This window comes from Lactuca serriola, chromosome 3, assembly GCF_051521515.1.
Source record: "Lactuca serriola cultivar US96UC23 chromosome 3, Lser_US96UC23_V15, whole genome shotgun sequence".
In the NCBI taxonomy this organism is placed as follows: Eukaryota; Viridiplantae; Streptophyta; class Magnoliopsida; order Asterales; family Asteraceae; genus Lactuca; species Lactuca serriola.
This window is the reverse complement of record NC_136410.1, coordinates 193,681,323-193,702,024: the sequence shown is the minus strand read 5'-3', so window position 1 is coordinate 193,702,024 and position 20,702 is coordinate 193,681,323. Positions and strand designations below refer to the sequence as shown.

Genomic DNA, 20,702 nt, shown 5'->3' with positions numbered 1-20,702 from the left:
TATATAAATGTCCTTAAGGCTTTTGGACTAAACCCTAATCAGCCTCCATAGCCTAATTTTTTCCCTTAACCTTAGATTTCCTTGTGAATGTGATTCTTGAGCTTAGAAGTGTGTTGGTGGTTATTTTAGAGTGCATTCAAGAAGGAGAAGGTGGTGATCAAGCCTTGGGTGTCATTGAGCTTCTAGATCCTGCATCTAGCTCACCTTGAGGAACTTCTGGAGGTATAAAGTCATGACTTTGTCATCTATTTTGATTGTTTGAGCTAGGATTTTGTTATGGAGTCCCTTTTTGGCTTTTGGGCCTTCTCTTGTGAGTTTAGCAACTCCAAAGATTAGGATTGCTAGATCTAAGCTCTTTGAGAATGTTTGATGCATAAATGTGCCATCTTGGAGGTTGTTTTGACTCCATGCATAAGTTAAAGGTCTTAAATGAGGTCTTACTGAGAAGCATGAAGTATAGGGGTCACTCATGGCATGCAAGGGCTTAAAGTTGCCAACTTTATGCCTTAGGACATCTTAATGGAATCAGATCTAAAGTTTGACATTGAAATCCCAAGTATCAAGCACTTAATGGTTGATTGTTGTATGTCTGGCTTGTACGCCATGCGTAGTATTGTGTACGCAACGCATACTGCTTAAGGGAATAGTAAGTTGAGTGTACTAGAGTGGTATGCAGGGTGTACACACTCAGTTGGGTTTGAGCTTTGTTTAGGCTTGTAAGCTTATTGGGCCTTATTCAGTTTTGCGCCTGGTCCCATTTAGAGTTTTGGGCTGATATTCTGTTTTGGGATATAGTTGTTTTGTTTGGGCCTTGTTGGGCCATGCGGCCCATTAATGGTCTTTATCATGGGCCTTAGGCCCATTAGCAAAGGGGAGACTTTTGGGCCGTTATGGAAGGACTTATGCTTAAGTGTTTAGACTCTTTGATTAGGTTGTGTATGATCCTAATTTAGGGTTAATTGTATTAGTGTTCAGCGTGTGGTTTCGAACTGTTAGGCGAGCATCTTTTGTGTTCAGCAGATTGAGGTGAGTCTTCTCACTACACTCATGGGTCGAAGGCACCAAGGCCGGTCCATTAATGTGAATTTATGTAATTGTTTGCTATTTGATCTATATGTGAATTTATTTGAAGACCATGGGAGAAGCCCATGGCACATTACAAGACCATGGGTTGAGCTTATGGCTCGGCGATACAAGACCATGGGGGTAGCCCATAGCATTCCAAATGAAGACCATGAAGGGTGTCTGTGGCAAACTTATTTGTATGTGTGCTTGGCATTATGTGATTATATGATTGGTGTGTTTTGGGAAACTCACTAAGCTTGTGCTTACAGTTTTATTGAATGTTTCAGGCACTTCTAGTGATAAGGGCAAGGGCCCAACTTTATGGCGCGGCATGCATTCTCCAATGTTTTCACATTTAGTTTTCAACTTTGAATTTTAAATACTATGGCTATGTAATGGGATTTTTGGACACATTTTGGTTGATATTTATGAAATTAAAAGTTTAAATTTTCTATAAAAATTTGCGTTGTTACATGTAGTCATAAAAATATCACCTCGCTGTGGTGAGGCTCCTCCATGTTGTGGCCACCCAAAATGAATACTTAAAATTTAACATATATCTCATACCTGAAACGGGTATTACAACAATCAGAATTAAGTAGTTTTGCGAATATAGAAAGATGTTCTTCACAACTGTCATTTGAGGTTCTCATGGATTTGCTTGGTACCACGTACAATAACGAAAAACAAACATTGTATCAAGTCTACTAGATGTTAAATAAAGCAATGACCTAATCATTTGTTGATATAGAGTAAGATCAATTGTGGGTTATCAAGTGAAGGTGTTAACTTTGTTCCAAATTGTAACATTCCAAAAGCCATGACAAAAAAATTTTCAATTTTAAAAGATATTTTCATAAAGCCATCAGATAATCAAATATTGTTTTCAAATCGAGTCCATAAAATCAAAGTATCAAGATAATCTCTTAATCATAAAACAAGAGGAGGATGTGTACGATCACGCCTTCGCCTAGCCCCGATCAGTTGAATTACTTGCAAACATTAAAATCAGCAATTGTAAGCCAAAGCTTAGTGAGTTCCCCCAAAATACCCTACACAACAATACATATACAATGCATGCACACCCGACCCACATCATAAATTTGGATTGCCCCCAAGCCTACGGTCATAAGACTAGATTGCCCTAGGCCCATAATTATAAGACTAGATTTCCCCCCAAGCCCACAACAGAAGGTTGGATTCCCTTGGGTTTGTTGGCCTACAACACAAAGCCATATTGCCTCAACCCAACCGCACTATGTCAACATATGCATCGAAACAATAACAAGAAAGCATAGGTAATTGTAGCAAATATACTAATCTAACAGATCACTACAGTATAAAAACACCCTACATACAAGGAAACATATTATAGTACAAGGTATAGTGAGAAAACTCACCTCACTACAGCATAACAACATCCTACATACAAGGAAACATATTGCAGTACAAAGTATAGTGAGAAAACTCACCTCGCAGCCTAGTAGATAACAACGTTGATCACCCGTCCAATAACCAGTACTACAAGTCAACTATACAACAAACAAGGGCCAAATCTCAAACTACATCCTAAAACCCTCAAATTGACCTAAAGTCAAATTTAATCAAAAAGTAAACGGTCAAACTCAATAGTCAATAGTCAAAGGTCACTCAGCCGATCGCTACATCGTGACCACCCTTTGGTCACGTCGTGGCAGCGTGAGGCTAAAATAACAGTGAAGCTGACCATCGTCACATCGTGAGGATCACTCTGGACAGCTTAATGCTTTAAGCTCTTAATCCTTCAAGCCAAGCATCCAAACTTTCCAGAAGACTTTCTCCATCTCAAAATACCATAAAATGGTTTCTTTTTGAAGATGCATGTCTTAAGCCTACGCAAGGTCAAAATGAATGGAAAATGAGAGCAAATGTCATGCATGGATCCTATAGCTCACTAGTTTTCTAGATCTGGGACATGGGATTACAAAGGAGTCTCAAGAACTCATAAAGTTGCCAACTTTATGAGATTCCAACACTTAAACTTCCTCAAAATATTGAGTAACATGGACCAAACTCTAGATCTAACATGCTTGAGCTAAAAAATTCAAGAACTTGAGGAGTTACAAGATTCCTAATGCAGCTTAAGATGACGAGGGAGTGGCTTTCCAGCTAAGATGATGCACTAAAATTCCTTCTCTTCTTTAAGGCTTAAAATTACCAAAAGGAGCTCACAATCAATAATGGAGAATCAGGGGTTTCTTAAGGGTGAAGGGGGTGATGGAGGCTGAGGGTGTGAAAAACCTAGCCCTTACTTACCTTAAATATGGGCATAAACCCCAGAATTAGGGTTTTGCTTACAAGGTTGTCACGTCGCGATGAACATTTTGTCATGTGGTAACAACAACTGAGATGTGTATTCCTCCCCGGGCACCGTCACATCGTGACACACATATGCTCACGTCATGACCAAGGTTTTCATCATTTAAGAATTAATTTATAACTTAGAAGTGATGCTTACATGGAAGTGTGTAATGCCCTTAGTGATCAAATCTATAACCTTGTCGGTTAACTATTGTAAAACTTTTAGAATAAATAAAATTAAATTATCCATATATATATATATATATATATATATATATATATATAATGTGTGTGTGTGTTTATGTGAATTTTATAGATATTAGGTGTATGTGATAGTCGGGTGAAATCTTGCGTCAAATCATAATAAATAGGGTTAAAATATAAATTAAAAATATAAGATTATTTTGGATAAATAATCTAAACAAAATTTGTAGCAATCGAAAACGAGAAATTGTGCATATATAGAACACACAAATCTGACTTTGTGAGAAAATTATGATTTTTCAAAGTTTCAGCGCAGCAGTATACGACACTGAAACCAAAATTGAAATCGGTCGATTGTTAGGAAAAACAATCTAAACGAGAGCTGAAGATCTCGTGAATACATATCCATCAATATAAAAACAGTGGAGAACAAATATATTATACACGATCCATTGAAACGAGCAACTTTGAATCATATCAAACAACACGTTCTTGGTAAAAAAAATTATCGCCAAAAAAGATATAATTACGATATCTTCAGATCAACGATAATAACACCATAATGATAGAATCCAAAACAAGCCTTTTGGACACTAAAATATTGCAATAATCCACTCATCCAAAAATATTTTCCACAGTCGAAAACAAAGGAATACTCAAATTGGCACACAAACCAATCTTAGACAACGAAGCGGTTGCAACCTCACACCCAATAAACGTGTGATTGATTGTTTTCGGAAATTGTATACAACTTAGACATAAAGACGAGTTCAAATCAACACCTCTATGAGCCAAGTTTGAGCAATTTGGAAGTATATCCAACCGAAGCCTCCAACAGAAAATATTATCTTGTCCGGGGATAAACTGTTCCAATGAATATAAATATTAGAATGTGGCAAAGTGACATCATCAATATACTTTCGTGTTTCACCTATTGTAAAAATCAAATTATTTCCCAAGTTCCAATTCCAACTATCATTTTGGTATGTAATTTGGACTAAACTAAGCAACTCCTTAAGCTCCCGAAACTGACTTAAACACAACACATCCTGTGATCTGATGACGCCAGTTTCAGCTCCATATCGTACCATTCCATCTATTTCTCATCAAACAATCCCTGTTATTTTCGAGAAGAAAAAAATATAAGGAATCTAATAAGCAAAGAATCCTCCCCCGACCAAAAATCTTTCCAACAAATATTGTCGGTCCATCGCCAACCTGTTTTTGCATAGCCGAACTAGCAATGACCCTTATGTCATGAAAATGATTTATAAAACCAATTATACAACGTCAGACTCCCTTCGATCCTGCCCGGAATCAGTAGGTATTTGGGATTGCTTTTAAAACAACTTTTGTCTTTTAACTTTTCTAAAAAGTTAAAAAATGGCTAAAAGATGTTTGGATAATGCAAAAGATCTTGTAAAATAACTTTTTGTGTAGGAGGAAAAGTTAGTGTTTCAAAAGTCACAAAATTCTATCTTTTTTGTGACTTTTGGGACTTTTTAACATGAAAAAATGACTTATACCCTAAAAGCAAATACAAACACATTTTAAATACTATCTTGTGGAAAAAGTCACTAGCCAAAAAGTCCTTTTACAAAAAAGACTTTTAACATCAAAAAGTAATCCCTAACACCCTCTCGAGATCTTTATAAACACCATGAATCAACTATAAATCTTTTAACCCACAAAGCTTGAGGATTTGGAGAGGAAAAAAAAAAAGAAACTCTATTTCCATTTAAGCAACAACTCCTTGTTAAATGCTTGTAAACTACCAATATCAAGCTCCCCCCTTTCCATACTAGCTATAGACATGTCCCATTTAATCCAAGTTATTTTTCTTTCCAAAAGATCTCCCCAAAAAAAACTTAGTTCGTGGAACTTTTAAAAACTTGTTAACAGTTGCCAACATTTTAAAAATAGACATAAATTATGCCTAAAGCATCCAACATAGATTTCAATAGAACTGCCCTACCTCCTATGGAAAGCGTTTTGGCTTTCCAAGAAGAAAATTTCTTCAAGAGCCTATCCGTGATAGCTTGCCACCCAATAATACAAGAAATGTCCAAACTACCAGGAGACCAAGATAAGTAAACAAAAGTTTTTCTGCCATACAACATGTGAGAGTCGCCATTTGAGAGACCAAAGCCAATGAAACCCCAATACCATATACGTAGACAAAATACCACGACTACGCACGTCGTCCTGGTTTGGTGTGGAATAAAAAAAATTGAAAATTTACTTATAAATAAACCTGAATTCCACGCATTATTTCCATACAACAATCATTGTTACTCTCATAAATATTATACAAGACAATTAAAAGATATATTTTCCAAATGTTGAGTACCATGAATCCATGATGATGTGTTTATGTTTATCACCATTATGTTAATGTGATAGAGTACCTTTTGTCTTTAGAATGATTACATTTGAATTCATAAAGATAATGCAACTGTAAGTTTTAGAAAGATTAGAATTGTATTTTACATAAATCGTATAACGATCTTAAAAAAGATTTAACCGAGCATACATACAACAACCATCTCATCAACAACGAGGACGACAACATTAAGTAATGTTTATTTTATTATGTAAATTTCATTAATATAATATTTAGTTTTATTTTTATAACTTTTTAATTTTCAAACTTATATTTTTTGTTTTCAATTAGTTTTACTTTTTTGTGATATTTGGTGACTTGTTGTACATAGTATCTTTTTTCTTTAAACAATGCTTTGGTTTACATTTTAGAAGATTTATACTATAAAATTGTTCACGCAATGTGAGATATTTATTGGTAATTAATGGCTCCACGCGCACACCACACGAGCCCTATACTCCTCCGAGGGCTCGTTTCTTGCCACGTCATCACCTTCGCCGGTCATATTTCTTACGCTCCACGTAATTACAGCACGGCCACTAAATATACGCTCATGTTCCCGATCTACCCTTCAACAGCCACTAGAATTACAACCCCTATCCACCCAAAGACGGTTTATTTTCCTTATAAACCCTCCTCCCCTCTTTACCCATTTTCGTCATTTTACATCATCCCTTCTCCATAACAATGGCTACTGGTTTGGTACGCAGAGGTATTTCCAGGCTTCAAAAGTCGCCGGCGGCGACGCTTTTTCTTTCCCGAGCTCATGCTTCGGAGCCTCAAGCTCAACAATCGGAACCCACCACCAGATCTTCACAAAACCTAAAGAATTTCCAAATCTACCGATGGAATCCAGACAATCCAGGCAAACCGGAGCTACGAAACTACGAGATAAACCTCAAGGAGTGTGGACCGATGGTACTCGACGCGCTTATCAAGATCAAAAACGAGATCGATCCATCTCTAACGTTTCGTAGATCTTGCCGTGAAGGAATCTGCGGATCATGTGCTATGAACATCGACGGATGTAACGGACTGGCTTGTTTAACGAAGATTCCGTCGGAAGAGACGACGATGATTACGCCTTTGCCGCATATGTTTGTGATTAAGGATCTGGTGGTGGACATGACCAATTTCTATAATCAGTACAAGAGTATCGAACCATGGTTGAAGCGGAAGTCGCCGGCGCCGGCCGGTTGGGAAGGGAAAGAGATTCCTCAGAGCAAGAAAGATCGGGAGAAACTCGACGGAATGTATGAATGCATATTGTGCGCCTGTTGCAGCACTTCCTGCCCTAGCTATTGGTGGAACCCTGAATCTTATCTCGGCCCTGCTGCTCTTCTCCATGCCAATAGGTACAATCCATTCCTCTCATCTCATCTCATCACATCACCTCTTTCTGTTTCTTGATTAACATCTGAAATCGAATCAAAAACTCTTAACATGAATCTGAAATGTGTGAATCAATTTGGATTCAGGTGGATTATGGATAGTCGTGATGAGTACACACAGGAAAGATTAGATGCAGTAAATGATGAATTCAAGTTGTATCGATGTCATACCATTTTGAATTGTGCTCGTGCATGCCCAAAAGGTCTCAATCCTGGAAAGCAAATTCAGAACATCAAGAGTCTTCAGACGTAATTGGGAACAAGTAATTTGGTATTGTTATACACTTATACTTGAAGATCTTGTTGATTATCATATTTGTTTGTTAATAATACCCATTGACTATGTTGTTATCTTGTTGCTCTTTGATAAATAAATTAATCAACTTTGGTTTGTGTTTATACTGTATACAAATATGGATAATTGTAAAAAAAAAAAAAAGCAATGTACTTTACTTACACAAATTGATATTGTTTTGTACACCGTGTAATAATCCCCATTTAACCGAAGGAGTGATCTTGTTGAAGGTTTTGATCGTGATAATTGGACTCGTGAACTTACAAATCGAATGCTTTGAGTTATGATGATGTAGGTAAAAAACATTTAAGGGAAAAAAAGTAAGAGGATATTTAATTTTTTTTTTAATATTTAGACATGGATTGTAGAAATGAGTGTTTGGATCAAGAACCGGACAAGGACCAAAACTCTAAACGAACTGAATTAGGCTAGAATAATCGATTTTGGTTTGGGTTTTTGGTATATTAAGTATATATTTGGTTTTTGGGTTTTTCGGTTGGATTATCCAAATAAAAAGTTACTCGGTTCAAAATATCTGGTCCAGAATTTCAGTATGTTTGTGAAAATTAAATAAGATTTTGGTGCTTGGATTTCACATTCTTATATCTCAAGAATAGTTCATTCATGTTTACAATACAATCAAATAAAAAGTGAAATCAGTTTTAATATATTTTGAATATTTGGTAAGTTAATTTGGGAACAAAAACATACCAAGTTTATAATTCATATTTGGTCTATTTGGGAACAAAAACATACCAAGTTTATAATTCGTATTTACATGTAAAAGAATTTACATGTAAAAGAGTAGTTATTTTGTCATGTGTCATCATATTAGACATTTTAATTAATGTGTTGCCACTTGTCAATCTATTAGTTTTCCATTTTAAATTTATTAAACCTCATTAATGTGATTCTATTTTAAATTTTAATTTTTAAATTATTGTTTTCATTAATTCACAAATAAAAAATATCTAATATATATTAAAATTAATTTTATATATTTATTTGAATCAATGATTATAATTTCACATAACTAATAAAAATATCTCTTAAATTAATAATTTATTTAAAATAACTTATTAATAATTTTAAGTTTTTATTTTAAAAGTTTGATTAATTTTATAACCGTGGGAACCACATGTTATAAACTAGTATATATATATATATATATATATATATATATATATATATATATATATATATATATATATATATATATATATATATATATATATATATATACACACACACTATGCATGCTTATACATAAATGGTGCCATTTTTTTTTTTTTGCATATTTGAAACAATTATGTATATTTTCATTATTTTCAATCAACAAATTTGTTTCATTAAAGGTTTTATTATGGATTCATAAGCTACAAAACTAATAAAAAAATATAGTCTTTATAATCATATTGTAAATGTTATTCAGATCATAGAATTGTAATACGGTTTTTTGGTTTTTTCAGTTATATTATATCGTTAATCCTATTGTGAATGTTATTCGGGTTATTCAGGTAATAATCGATTCGGACCAATTAATACCTGAACCGCACCTATATTAGGTTAACCGGCCCTGGTGTCGGTTCCTCCAATTAGTTTCATTTGGTTTTCGAGTTGGTTCGGTCCGGTTCCGACTCCAATAATATTCCTAATTGATTGTGTAGACTTCTGTATATTTTTAGTTTTTTGGGCTTTTGACTTTTTTTTAAACTTTTATTTTATGTAAAACATAATAAAAAAGGTAAAAGGTTATTTTAAATCTTCTTTTGACCTAATATCATGAGGGTTGAGATTTCATTTTGCCTAACAATATTCTTATTTTTTTCATTTTGATGAATTTTAAAACTAAAAATATTTTAATTATTAGGACGATGACATTATTTATGGCTTTTAACTTTGATTTGGATTATTATATAGTATATAATACTCTATAATTACTTTTTTATTCTTCTCAAGACATTTTTCCATACTTCAAAGTTTGGTGTCAGCCAATGGAATTTTCTCGTGTGTGCTATTATATATACCCCTTCAATAATATAAATCCTTACATCATGGGTTATACAATCATTATTACGAGAAATACAAACAACAATTGGTGGTATGTATATAATTTCTCTGTTCTCTTCGATTAAAATTTTTCGCTTCGGTTAAAAATGGACGTTATTGTCTCACAAAACTTACATGATTGCCCTCACTTTAAATAATCCGCACTTATGTGGTACATAAAGTCGAAGGTTACAATCTTCTGAATTAATTTATTTAAAAATATATGCATTATATATCATTGCAATTATATAAATGTTAAACATGATCAACGTCTTTAGACCATCCATAACGCTGCTTTCAATTTATTTGCAATGTGCCATTTGTTGGAATCCTAAGTCGATGAGGACTTGGAGACCAAGCAATCTAATTTATAGAAAGTTTAGTTTATGACAAGTTGATCATAAGTTTCCTAGTCTAATACAAGTTGGTTTGTTAGTCTATATATTCCTATCTATAATCGAGTTTATGATTATGAGAATAGATTGTAAAACATTGGTTTTGAGTCAGTTTTTCCATTTAATCAAAGAGTGAATTTTGATTACTTTTTTGTTTTGCATTCTCATTTTGTAAACTAGACCATTTGTATCACATTTGATGTCACGTACACTTACTTCTTGCTATATTTGAAAGCCTTGCAAAGAAATAATGTCCCCACATTTAATAATATTTAATTACTTTACCTGTTTTAATGATTTTTATGGTAAGTGGCCCACCATTTGTCTTTGCAATAGTTGAAATATGATGTTTAGTTGATATTTTTTGCAAGGACTTGAAAGAGCACCCATGTGATGCTCTTATATGTTAGCCAACATGTTGATCTTGCAAGGTCGAAGACACTAACATGAATCATGGTGTAGGCATTGTGATGTTGATAAAAGATTTAAGCTTTTCCTAAATTGGACATCATCAATGTATGACTAATAGACCAATTAATTTAGGATTATACTAAACACAGGTGCCATAATTTTGGGCAATCATGTCATTTGAGTTATATAGATTCTTCACATTCCTAACTCCCAACTACAACTCTTACCTTTTTTTTGTTTTTAAATAAATATTGCCACCCACCAACTATAAAATCTTGCCATAAAATCCATGCTAAATTTGGTCTCTAGAAAACCATGAAATTGTTACCATTAGCAATTGCTTGGTTTTTGTTGTGTTTTTTTCAAGTTGGGGCAATAACACACTCACCATTTGGCATGAATTCACAAGAAATTCAACCCTTAGACTACTTCCTTGTTACAGGTGATGTTGAAACTTTAAAACTTTTTCATTTTTACATACGTCAATATAAAGCAAGTATATTTTGAGATATTTACAACTTAACCACTATATATGACTTCTCATTAACCTACATAACATCATATTTCATATGTATTTAAAATAACATAATTTTCTAAAATGTCTTCTCATTTGCCTACATATCATGTGTACAACTTGTCAAACTGTTAAATAAGAAGTCATTTCAAAAAGCAAGATTCATAAGTACATATAAATATCATGTAGATAATGAGAAATCGTGTTAGTTTTAACACATGCTAAACCAGAAATATAAGGTCATAGTTGTCGCAGTGATTTTTTTTCTTCTAAAATTCGATAAATTTGATAATTAGGAAGTCATGTTAGTTTTAACGCATGCTTAAACTGAAAATATAAGGTTATAGTTGTCGCAATGAATTTTTTCTTCAAAAATTGGTGGCTTAGAAATATAATGGTTAACCCATATAAATTGTCGGAATATAGTAGATTTTATGTATATTACCAAAAAAAAAAGCAAATATGGTATAAATGACTATTATATATGTTACAAGAATTAATGAAGTTGAAACTTGAAAGGGTTATACTTCCAAACATTACTAGTATAAGTTACAAAAGATGCATAATGGACATGTTAAATAATGGGCTAAACGTAACCAAAAACATCTTTTTATCCATTTATTAAATTTATAAAGAACTGCAGTATATTAGTAAGGCAGAATTTTATATCTATTCAAACCTTAAAATATCATATTTATCCAGAATAATTTTTAAATATCGTATTTATCCTTTATAAACTTTCAAATATCATATTTATCCGGAATAATTTTTAAATATCATATTTATCCTTTATAAACTTTCAAAATATCATATTTACCGAAATTCTTATTTTAAATATTGGGAAATCTCCAAAAAAATTCCAAAATTTTAGTCCAATTTATGATAAAGTCCCAAACTAAATTTTGTTTACAGAAAAACACAGAATACCGGTTAAAACTTCGAAAACATCCTTTTCAGCCGGTTTTGAAGATTTAGCCGGTATTCCGTCTTTTTTTCGTTAGTTTGCTTAAAATCTTGGAACTTTTCCGGAAACTACCTTATAACCAAAATATTGGGACTTTTTTGAAAATTACCATAAAATTAATAGATATTATTATTAACAAATCATTTATAAACATAAAAAATATTTTATTATAAAAAGGAAAATACACTTGTTGCTAATTTCTAGGAATAAATTGATGGTCTAAGTACTCTTCTATTGCTTATTAACCACATCAAACTCTCTACGTCCTCCTATGCATCATTGTGGGTATGATGATGAAATGTACTCAGTGAGTGTTCCTCTAATGTTAGTGCTCCTCTTATGTTGTTTAACCTAACTACCACCCAACATCCATACCTCACACGATAACAACCATAGGCTAACACACATCTATCAAATGTGAAAAAGTGAATCGTGAATGATAATTTATATGGAAAAAGTGTAGGGTGATTATCTATTTAAATTGTCATTCAAAGTTATTTTTCACTATGTTTGTAATTTGATAATTGTTACCGAATAATGTATAGAGGTTAGATGGTATTTACGTTAAAGAACATAATGAAAGATCTATATATATTCAAGAATTATTATTTAATGATATTTTCTAATAACACGTGATCCTATAGCGTCACACCTAATAGAAAGTAGGCACTTATTGATTGTGTATTAATAAATATTATCAACTCTTGTATAACGATACATAGGAGGAACATAAAGAGTTTGAGGTGGTCAACAAACAATAGACCATGTCGACCATTCTATTCCTAGAAATTAGAAACAAATGTATTTCCTTTGTTTATAATAAAGATATATTTGTTATGTTTATAAATGATTTGTTAATAATAATATCCATTAATTTCATAGTAATATTTTGGTTATCGGGTAATTTTCAAAAAAGTCCTAATATTTTGAGCAAACTAACGAAAAACGACAGAATACCGACTACATCTACGAAACCGGAAAAAAATGGTTTTTTCGAAGTTTTAGCCGGTAGTTTGTGCTTTTCTATAAACAAAATTTAGTTTGAGACTTTTTCATAAATTGAACTAAACTTTTGAAACTTTTCTGGAGATTTCCCTTAAATATTTTATAATCATTTTAAGTTTCTATTTTTATCAGTTAGCTATTACACCCTCTGATTATATAAGATTTTATGGATTTTGAAATAGTAGGTTTGTTTATACCATGTTTTTGATCTTTCACTACACAAGGTTTGGAAATTTATTACCAATTATAAACATTGCCCATCATTTAGCATCAAAACAAAATTCAATTATACTATTAGTCCTCATAAAATCATTTGCAAAAATACACTCAAAATTCCTATTCCGAAAATGATTTAGAGTTTTTGACAAGTGAGATTGATGCAAAGTCCTAATGTTTGTATTTAACCATTTTCACTATTTTAAATTGTGACGTGTATAATATTATATTTCAAACAAAAAAAAAATTATAAACAATCAATTAAATGATAGTCGATTAATCAAAGAATACATGATTATAAACTTCTGATAGGATGCAGCAGTAATTGTGATATAGCTTGTTGCTACTGCGATATCAAGAAACAACCACCAATTTGCATTCAATGCTGCGAGGATTAAAACCTTAAAACCATGGTACCAACACAATTTACTAAATTACCCTTCGATAATCTCCATATTTTTCAACTAACCCATCATTTTACATGCAACAGATACATCAAACACAGAAACATAGAGGCACCATTTCTCGAACAAATGTAAAATTATTTACTTAATGTTATTTATTTATTTTTAATTTCTAGTAAAAATGAAATGTAATTGTAAATGATGAGTGAAAAATCAAAACAAAAATGTTTGTGTCTTATTTTATTACTCGAGATGCTTGGTTTTGAGCATTTATGAAGGAATGCTTGATAATATTTAAACAACATTGATAAGAGAGGAGTTGAAGGGCAAAATTGTAATTCTACTTATACCTTTTTGGTAAGACCAAGGAAAACTGTGGCTGATGCGATTTGCACCTTAAGGTCTGCAACATCAAGATCATGACCACCTTCTACCAAACCCCATTTTTCAACCTTAAAAAAAAGATTTATAAAAAAAATGAATTAAATGCAATAAATAGCATCATACTTTCATTTCTTTCTGTTATAGCATTTATAAAAGACAAAATTTCACAAATGGTCCTTATGGTTTTAAATTTGTTTCCAAAACAGTCCTTATGCAACTTTTTTTTTCATGAATGGTCCCTCTCAACCAAACTTAGCACACCAATGGTCTTTTCATTAAAGAGGGGTAAAATGGTCATTTCATAAAAGAGGGGTAAAAAGGCCATTTCATAAAAGAGGGGTAAAAAGGTCTTTTCATAAAAGAGGGATAAAAAAGGTCATTTCATAAAAAAGGGGTAAAAAGGTCCTTTCATAAAAAAGGGGTAAAAAGGTCTTTTCAAAACAGAGGGGTAAAAAGGTCATTTCATAAAAGAGGGGTAAAAAGGCCATTTCATAAAAGAGGGGTAAAAAGGTCTTTTCATAAAAGAGGGATAAAAAAGGTCATTTCATAAAAAAGGGGGTAAAAAGGTCTTTTCATAACAGAGGGGTAAAAAGGTCTTTTCATAACAGAGGGGTAAAAAGGTCTTTTCATATTCAACTGAAAAGAAAAACTAACAGTGTAGTCATAAGGACCAATGGTGTGCAAAGTGTTGTCGAAAGGGTCAGTTCATGCAAAAAAAAGTTTCATAAGGACTGTTTTGGTACAAATTTAAAACCATAAGGGCCATTTGTGAAATTACAAGATTATCTTAAAAAGAAAGAGATGAAGAACCTGCATATCTTCTTCCAGTCTGATCAATTCAATTGCTTCATCAATCTGAAGCTTCCCACGAAAAATTGCAATTGAGATTATTAACGAGTGTGATGCTGAAGTAAGAGCATCAATGGCTGCCAATTCATTATCATTGGTTTTCTTCAGAAGGGTATTTATGGCATTTACAAGACCATCTTCTTGTTTGCCCCCAAAAAAGCTTGAATATACAACGGGTTTGAACCCAAATTCCGACTCTACCCATTTAAGAAGAGGATCCATTTTCTTCACTTGTAATTCTGTGAATATGAATAATGGTAACAAATTGAAACATATAGATTGATAAGAAATCCAGTTTGTAACAAATTTTAAGAAGACAAAGTTTATGTGATATAATTCATACCATAGACACCAGTTGTCAACTCATTATCATCTGGGGCTCTGCAAAACACCAAATCTTGATGAAACCTTGTCATTAAATTACTGATAATATGTGATCTAGTGAGGGGAACTCTCTCCAAAGCAGTACATGCAAGTTTCATTAGAGGCATTGTAAATGGCCTGATTCCATCTGTAAGCTACAACCAACGAAACTAATTACTCAAATGGCTTATGAACACCATAAATTTAAGATGTGAAACTCGAATTTCAATCCTATTGTGATTGAACGTTTTGTTTTTGGTTTAATCTAATTAGGGCTTCGAATGCAGGTGATCATTCAACTGTAACATAATCTAATGTTTTTTGGTGGATAGTTATGATATGTAATAAGAATTAAACACAATTAAGATCATAAGATGAAAGAACATGAAAATTTCAGTAATCAATTTGGGAGAGAGGAGAACCTGGTAATCCCATTCAGCAGCGATAGCTTTAGCAAGAGGGAGAGTAGGGCATTTTAGAGGCCTCTTAGAAGGTGTTTTAAGCGTTCTGTAATCAAGCATCACAGACCAACCGTTTCCATCCTCTGCAACTCTAGTCGTTACTTGCTTATAGAACCTCTTCCCTACTATCGATCCGGTCATGAACGACATCGGCATCGTCACGGACGTCGAAGGCGGTGGTTTTTTTGATTTGATGTATATATCATCAGAGGCGGCGGCTTTGCCCTTGTTTGTGTTGTTGGTGCTGTCATTCTGATCTGGTGAGAAGGTGAAGGAGGAAGAGGAGCTGTCGGATTCCGGTTTTTCGGCGTTGTCTGTGGCAACTGCGGCGTAGGAAGATAGGGATCGGAGGATTCTATCATTAGGGTTTAACGAATTGAAGGTTTTTCTGAGAACGGCCAACGCCATTTGAGAGAAAGGGAAGGGGAGAAGGGAACCACGGTTGATTTGCAGGTGGTAAAATGATCAAATCTTTGTACAGATTTGATAAGAGTAATTCATGTTCGTATGAGAAAAAGGAAAAAGGGAAATTAGAAAATACAAAAATGTTTAAAATCGATAACTAACACAATTATTATTATTATTATTATTAGTAACACCGGTTAGGGGTGTTCGTTTGGATGGATCGGTTCGATTCGATCCAATTAAGTAAATCCAAATTGATTTCGATTTTCAAAATATGGATCCGAATAATCCAAACTAAATTCAAATCCGATCCGATCCGATCCAATTACAATTCGGTTGGATCGGTTTTTATAATTCGTTTTTCAAAAAACTAAAACATTTTAAAATGACATATAATTAAAATATTATCCATTTGTATAGAAGAAGCAAAAAAAATATTTAGTTGTGATAACAAATTTATAAACTACTAAGAATGTATATTACGGTTTAATATTCAATAGATAAAGAACTTTTAAGAGAAAATGCATATTAATGTTTTTTATTAGATGAAACTTTTTGAACTTATTTGAAAAAATAAATTATAAAATTAATAAATAGTTATAGTAATATTAAAAATAAATAAATAATAAATTGTTATTCGGTTTTTTTGGATTATTCGGATCATGTTTTATAAACCAAAACCAATCCGAAATCCAAAATAGTAATTCAGTTTTGTTGAAAACCAATCCAAAAATCCGAATATCCGAACCAAATAGTCCAATCCAATTTGTCCAATTAGACAATTCGGTTTTATCCAAATAATGAACAGTCATAACACCGGTGCACAAATAACCGCTTTGTTATTTATAGTCGTTGGATTTTGATCGGATCATGGCCGCATAAACTAGGTATTTATAGGTTTTTGATAGTTTCTTCTTCTTTCCCACGTTCTGCACAATAGTCTGTTGTCACGTATAGTCCGTTGTATCCTCCAAGATCGCTTCATCCCTTTGATAACCGTCTGATTTGCCTCTATATATTATTGTTTTCTGATTTTGCGATTGTCTTTTTTTTTGTTGCCTAATTCATCAATGGGAATTAATGTAAGGTATGTTTCTCTTAATAACCCTCGATTCCCATCTACCTACTCCGGAAATCAAAGATATCATACCATACGACAAATTTAATTTCAATTTTGAAATCATGTTTTTCGATTGAAGTTGTATAACCCTAGAAGCAGTTCTCTTCTGGGATTGTTATCGTTCTCCGACAGCGACAATGCCTACCCCCAAGGTCTCCGGCAACGATTACTCTCCATCCACTGTTCTTAGTGATCGATTGTCTTTGGTTCTTGACATCTTCTTACTTTTCTTGGATGCTTTATTGTGATGCCTCAATCTTAAGACTCCAGCTAAGGTCAGTAAAGATGCAATTTGTTTTGTTTTTATTTATGCTAAAAGCAATTAACACTGTATTCATTGATTTCTCTTTATCAATTTTGAAACATTCATTGATTTCTCTTTATCAATTTTGAAACTTAGAATTAGAAGTGAATTTTTTTTAAAAAGTTGAACTACACGAAGAATCACAAGCAACTAGGGCTTCAAGTCTGTAATTTCTTTGTGTTTTGATGTTTGTTTGCTGGATGCTTGAATTAATTAGGTTTTATTTTCCATATTTCCTATTTTGTATGGATGTTCATGTTCTTCACGCATCCATGACACCTTCACGTTCGCCTTGCCTTCTTCACAGTTTCCTAACTTCCCCATACTTCTTCTCCAAAGGAACCACCTACCTTTACTGTCTCCTTCCCTCGTTCTTCAACCTCCATCAAGATAGATGTGAAACATCTAACCTCCTAGCGGTTAAATCAATTGAGCGACAACCATCCCATGATTCCTCTCCCCACGAACCCTAAATTTCAGTTTTTGATTGCTACAAGTCAGGGTTATGATGCCTATATAAATCAATGATGTGAACATAATTTCATCCCTAATATCAATTACTTAATCAGTAATGGAGCAATTAAGTGTCGATCATCCATTTTGATTTAGTAGTTACACATCTGTTATTTTGCTTGTCTCCCTCATGAACGAGCTCTGCCTCATCTTCGTCAAAGTCAAAGTCTACAACTTCCATTGTCTTCCTCTCCTACTAAAAACATACAACATGCTCTAATTGAATGCAACATAGCAAGTGTGCTTTCTTTTTTGCAAAAATTGCACTCTTTCTATGATGTCTCTTGCTCACTCATGCCAACATATAATATTGATTATGCATAACCACGTTCATAGTGAATTCCCTTTATATAATATCTATTATGAGTTCATTGTGTGACGTTTTTGGAAATTGGGAATTTCGAATTGGAAGTCAAAGGCACTCTTTTTGTTCTTTCCATCAGAAATTTGGAATCGAAGGTCAATGTATATTTTTTACATTGTCCATCTTGAATATCTGTGATGTATTGACTGAAAATGGTTCAAAGAGCCTTGATCTTTTCTAATGTACATGTATATATACTAACTTTCACTATACTCTTGTGTTTGCTTATGCTTGGTTATATTATTAGTGTTGCAAACTAAATTTTAAACATATGAGTCGGAGTTTATCCATTCCTTTTACCTTAAATGGGATGAAAACGATATTTGTGGCCCCTCGATGATTTAGTGATGACATCTAAAGCGCTTGGCCAAGCCTGGACTAATTTGATTTGTTCAACTAGTCAGTCATCATAAATCGAAAATTGGGAAACAAATCTTGGACAGAAAGATTGATTATAATCCATGTCTCATGTCCATACGATATCTTGTAGAACGGTGGGATATGTGATCACTTATCTAAAGGACGCGTCATTGACTAGGTCAGAGATCGACAACGGCTTTTGAAAGGTACGATTGCTAGTCAGATTTTGAGTTCATACTTGCAATCATAGTTATTAGACTTATCCAAGTGGGAGACTGTTGGATTAGGTGTCTAAGCCCATAACTATAATTGGTATGTACTTGATTTGATAGTAGCATGGTCCTTTTGGGTTGCCTTCACTCATGCAACTTGACAGGATGACTAGTGGAGAGAGAGTGAAATTTATTATTTGAAATAATAAATTGGTACTCAAAATGGTTTTATTAATATATTATAATATTAATATATTATTTGGAAATCATATTATTAATTAGTATTTAATCTGAAATTAATTTGATATTAATTTTGGGATTAAAGGAAATGATTAATAATGGAGGGGTTGTTTTGCAAATCATTGATAGTTGTGAAACTAGGCTACTAGACTTCTTAATTAGGAGTGGACAAAATCATATAGGGAGGCCCTATAGGTTTCGTCCAAAGTTTACTGGTAAGAGGTCCATGGGCCGCTTAAGCCTTAAGCAGGAAAATAGGGTTTCCACCAGAAACCCTAGCAGTCCTTAGCCATATATAAACCCTCCAGGTCATTAGAATTTCGGCCCTAAGCAAGTGTTCCTAACCCTAGCCGATTTTCTTGTGCCTCTCCTCTCATCCTCTTGCATTGGGTGTTTGTGACTCCATTAGAGGTGCAACATTTGAGGCACTGAGCTTTCAAGAGTCAAGGATCTTCAATATTGTCTTGTTATTACTACATAACAAGTGAGGTAATCTTCTAACCTTAATTTTATTTGGATTTCGAAAATTGTATGCTAGATCTAGGGTTATTGCTTTGGTATTCAATTTGCACGTTTAGTTAGTGAAAAACTTAGATTTAAAGGAATTAGGGTTGCATGATCACATAGGAATGTTGTTATGCTCAAAACCCAACAGTGGTATCAGAGCTTAGGATGTTTTTCAATTGAATTGATGCAATAGTGAACTGTCCAAAGTTGCAAAAAATTGTTTTTTGCTGTATGATCCAGGAACTTGACGAGTTCATGTATGAACTCGACGAGTTGACTCGTCAGTTCCCTGATTTTTCGATTTTCAAATCTCATTTTGATTAGGATAATTATCATAATTCGTTTTTAATGCCTAAAACTGAATTTTCTGAAAGGTAATATGATATATTTATCATAATTAAAGGATTTGGTTAAATTTGGATAATTTTAAGATTAGTTTGATTTGAAATTTAACCTAGTATTTTGAAAGGTTTTTAAAATACACCATTTTGGTTTTATATTTTAAATTTTAGATTAAAAGTTTATTTTTGGAAATTTAAATGGAAAAACCTAGAAGATATCATTATGGATTTTATTATTAATATAATTAAAAGTTTAATTAAAAGAAATTGATAAATCCATATACGGTTTTAAATTTAACTAAATTAAAAGTTTAATTTATTAAATGATTAAACCACTTAGTACTTTAAAAGTTTAAAAATACACTTTTATACTATATAAAATTAAAAGTCGAATATATTATATATGTATAAGAAAAGTCAGTCTTATCGTTAGTAGGCCTCATTCACGAAGCTGATCTATAAGGGGTGTTTAAGGAAGCAGCCAGTAAAATGACCGTCATTGGGTATCCATTCTTACCCACCGCACTCTTAACTAGTGGAGGGTCGTTAGCCCAACGGGTACGATAGGACACTAAAATCTCATTAAAAGTATAATGAATAATAAAGTAACTAAATGATTTTATAAAATTCTCAATCTTAGTTA

At 32.9% G+C, this 20,702-nt stretch overlaps 2 protein-coding genes across 2 annotated transcripts; one reads left to right on the top strand and one right to left on the bottom strand.

Moving 5' to 3' along the window:
• The first annotated feature begins 6,463 nt into the window (after positions 1-6,463).
• On the top strand, positions 6,464-7,782 carry LOC145093476 (succinate dehydrogenase [ubiquinone] iron-sulfur subunit 2, mitochondrial-like). Its single transcript, XM_079031611.1, has 2 exons — positions 6,464-7,347; positions 7,471-7,782. The coding sequence occupies exons 1-2, from the start codon at positions 6,680-6,682 to the stop codon at positions 7,634-7,636; spliced, it is 834 nt and encodes a 277-aa protein (XP_078887737.1). The 5' UTR covers positions 6,464-6,679; the 3' UTR covers positions 7,637-7,782.
• Positions 7,783-13,842: 6,060 nt separating this feature from the next.
• Positions 13,843-16,180, bottom strand: LOC145093475 (ATP12 protein-like protein). Its single transcript, XM_079031610.1, has 4 exons — positions 15,655-16,180; positions 15,213-15,387; positions 14,831-15,108; positions 13,843-14,088 (listed from the first exon to the last, which is right to left on the bottom strand). Exons 1-4 carry the CDS (start codon positions 16,099-16,101, stop codon positions 13,981-13,983), a joined length of 1,008 nt encoding a protein of 335 aa, XP_078887736.1. The 5' UTR covers positions 16,102-16,180; the 3' UTR covers positions 13,843-13,980.
• Positions 16,181-20,702: the final 4,522 nt, after the last annotated feature.

Excerpts from the sequence above, each read along its gene's own strand:
- LOC145093475 (XM_079031610.1), bottom strand. The coding sequence starts at position 16,101 with ATGGCGTTGGCCGTTCTCAGAAAAACCTTCAATTCGTTAAACCCTAAT. Across the intron at positions 15,109-15,212 it reads GTTGACAACTGGTGTCTATG|AATTACAAGTGAAGAAAATG; the intron begins GTATGAATTATA and ends TCATATTCACAG. Across the intron at positions 14,089-14,830 it reads GACTGGAAGAAGATATGCAG|GTTGAAAAATGGGGTTTGGT; the intron begins GTTCTTCATCTC and ends CTTTTTTTTAAG.
- LOC145093476 (XM_079031611.1), top strand. The coding sequence starts at position 6,680 with ATGGCTACTGGTTTGGTACGCAGAGGTATTTCCAGGCTTCAAAAGTCG. Across the intron at positions 7,348-7,470 it reads GCTCTTCTCCATGCCAATAG|GTGGATTATGGATAGTCGTG; the intron begins GTACAATCCATT and ends ATTTGGATTCAG.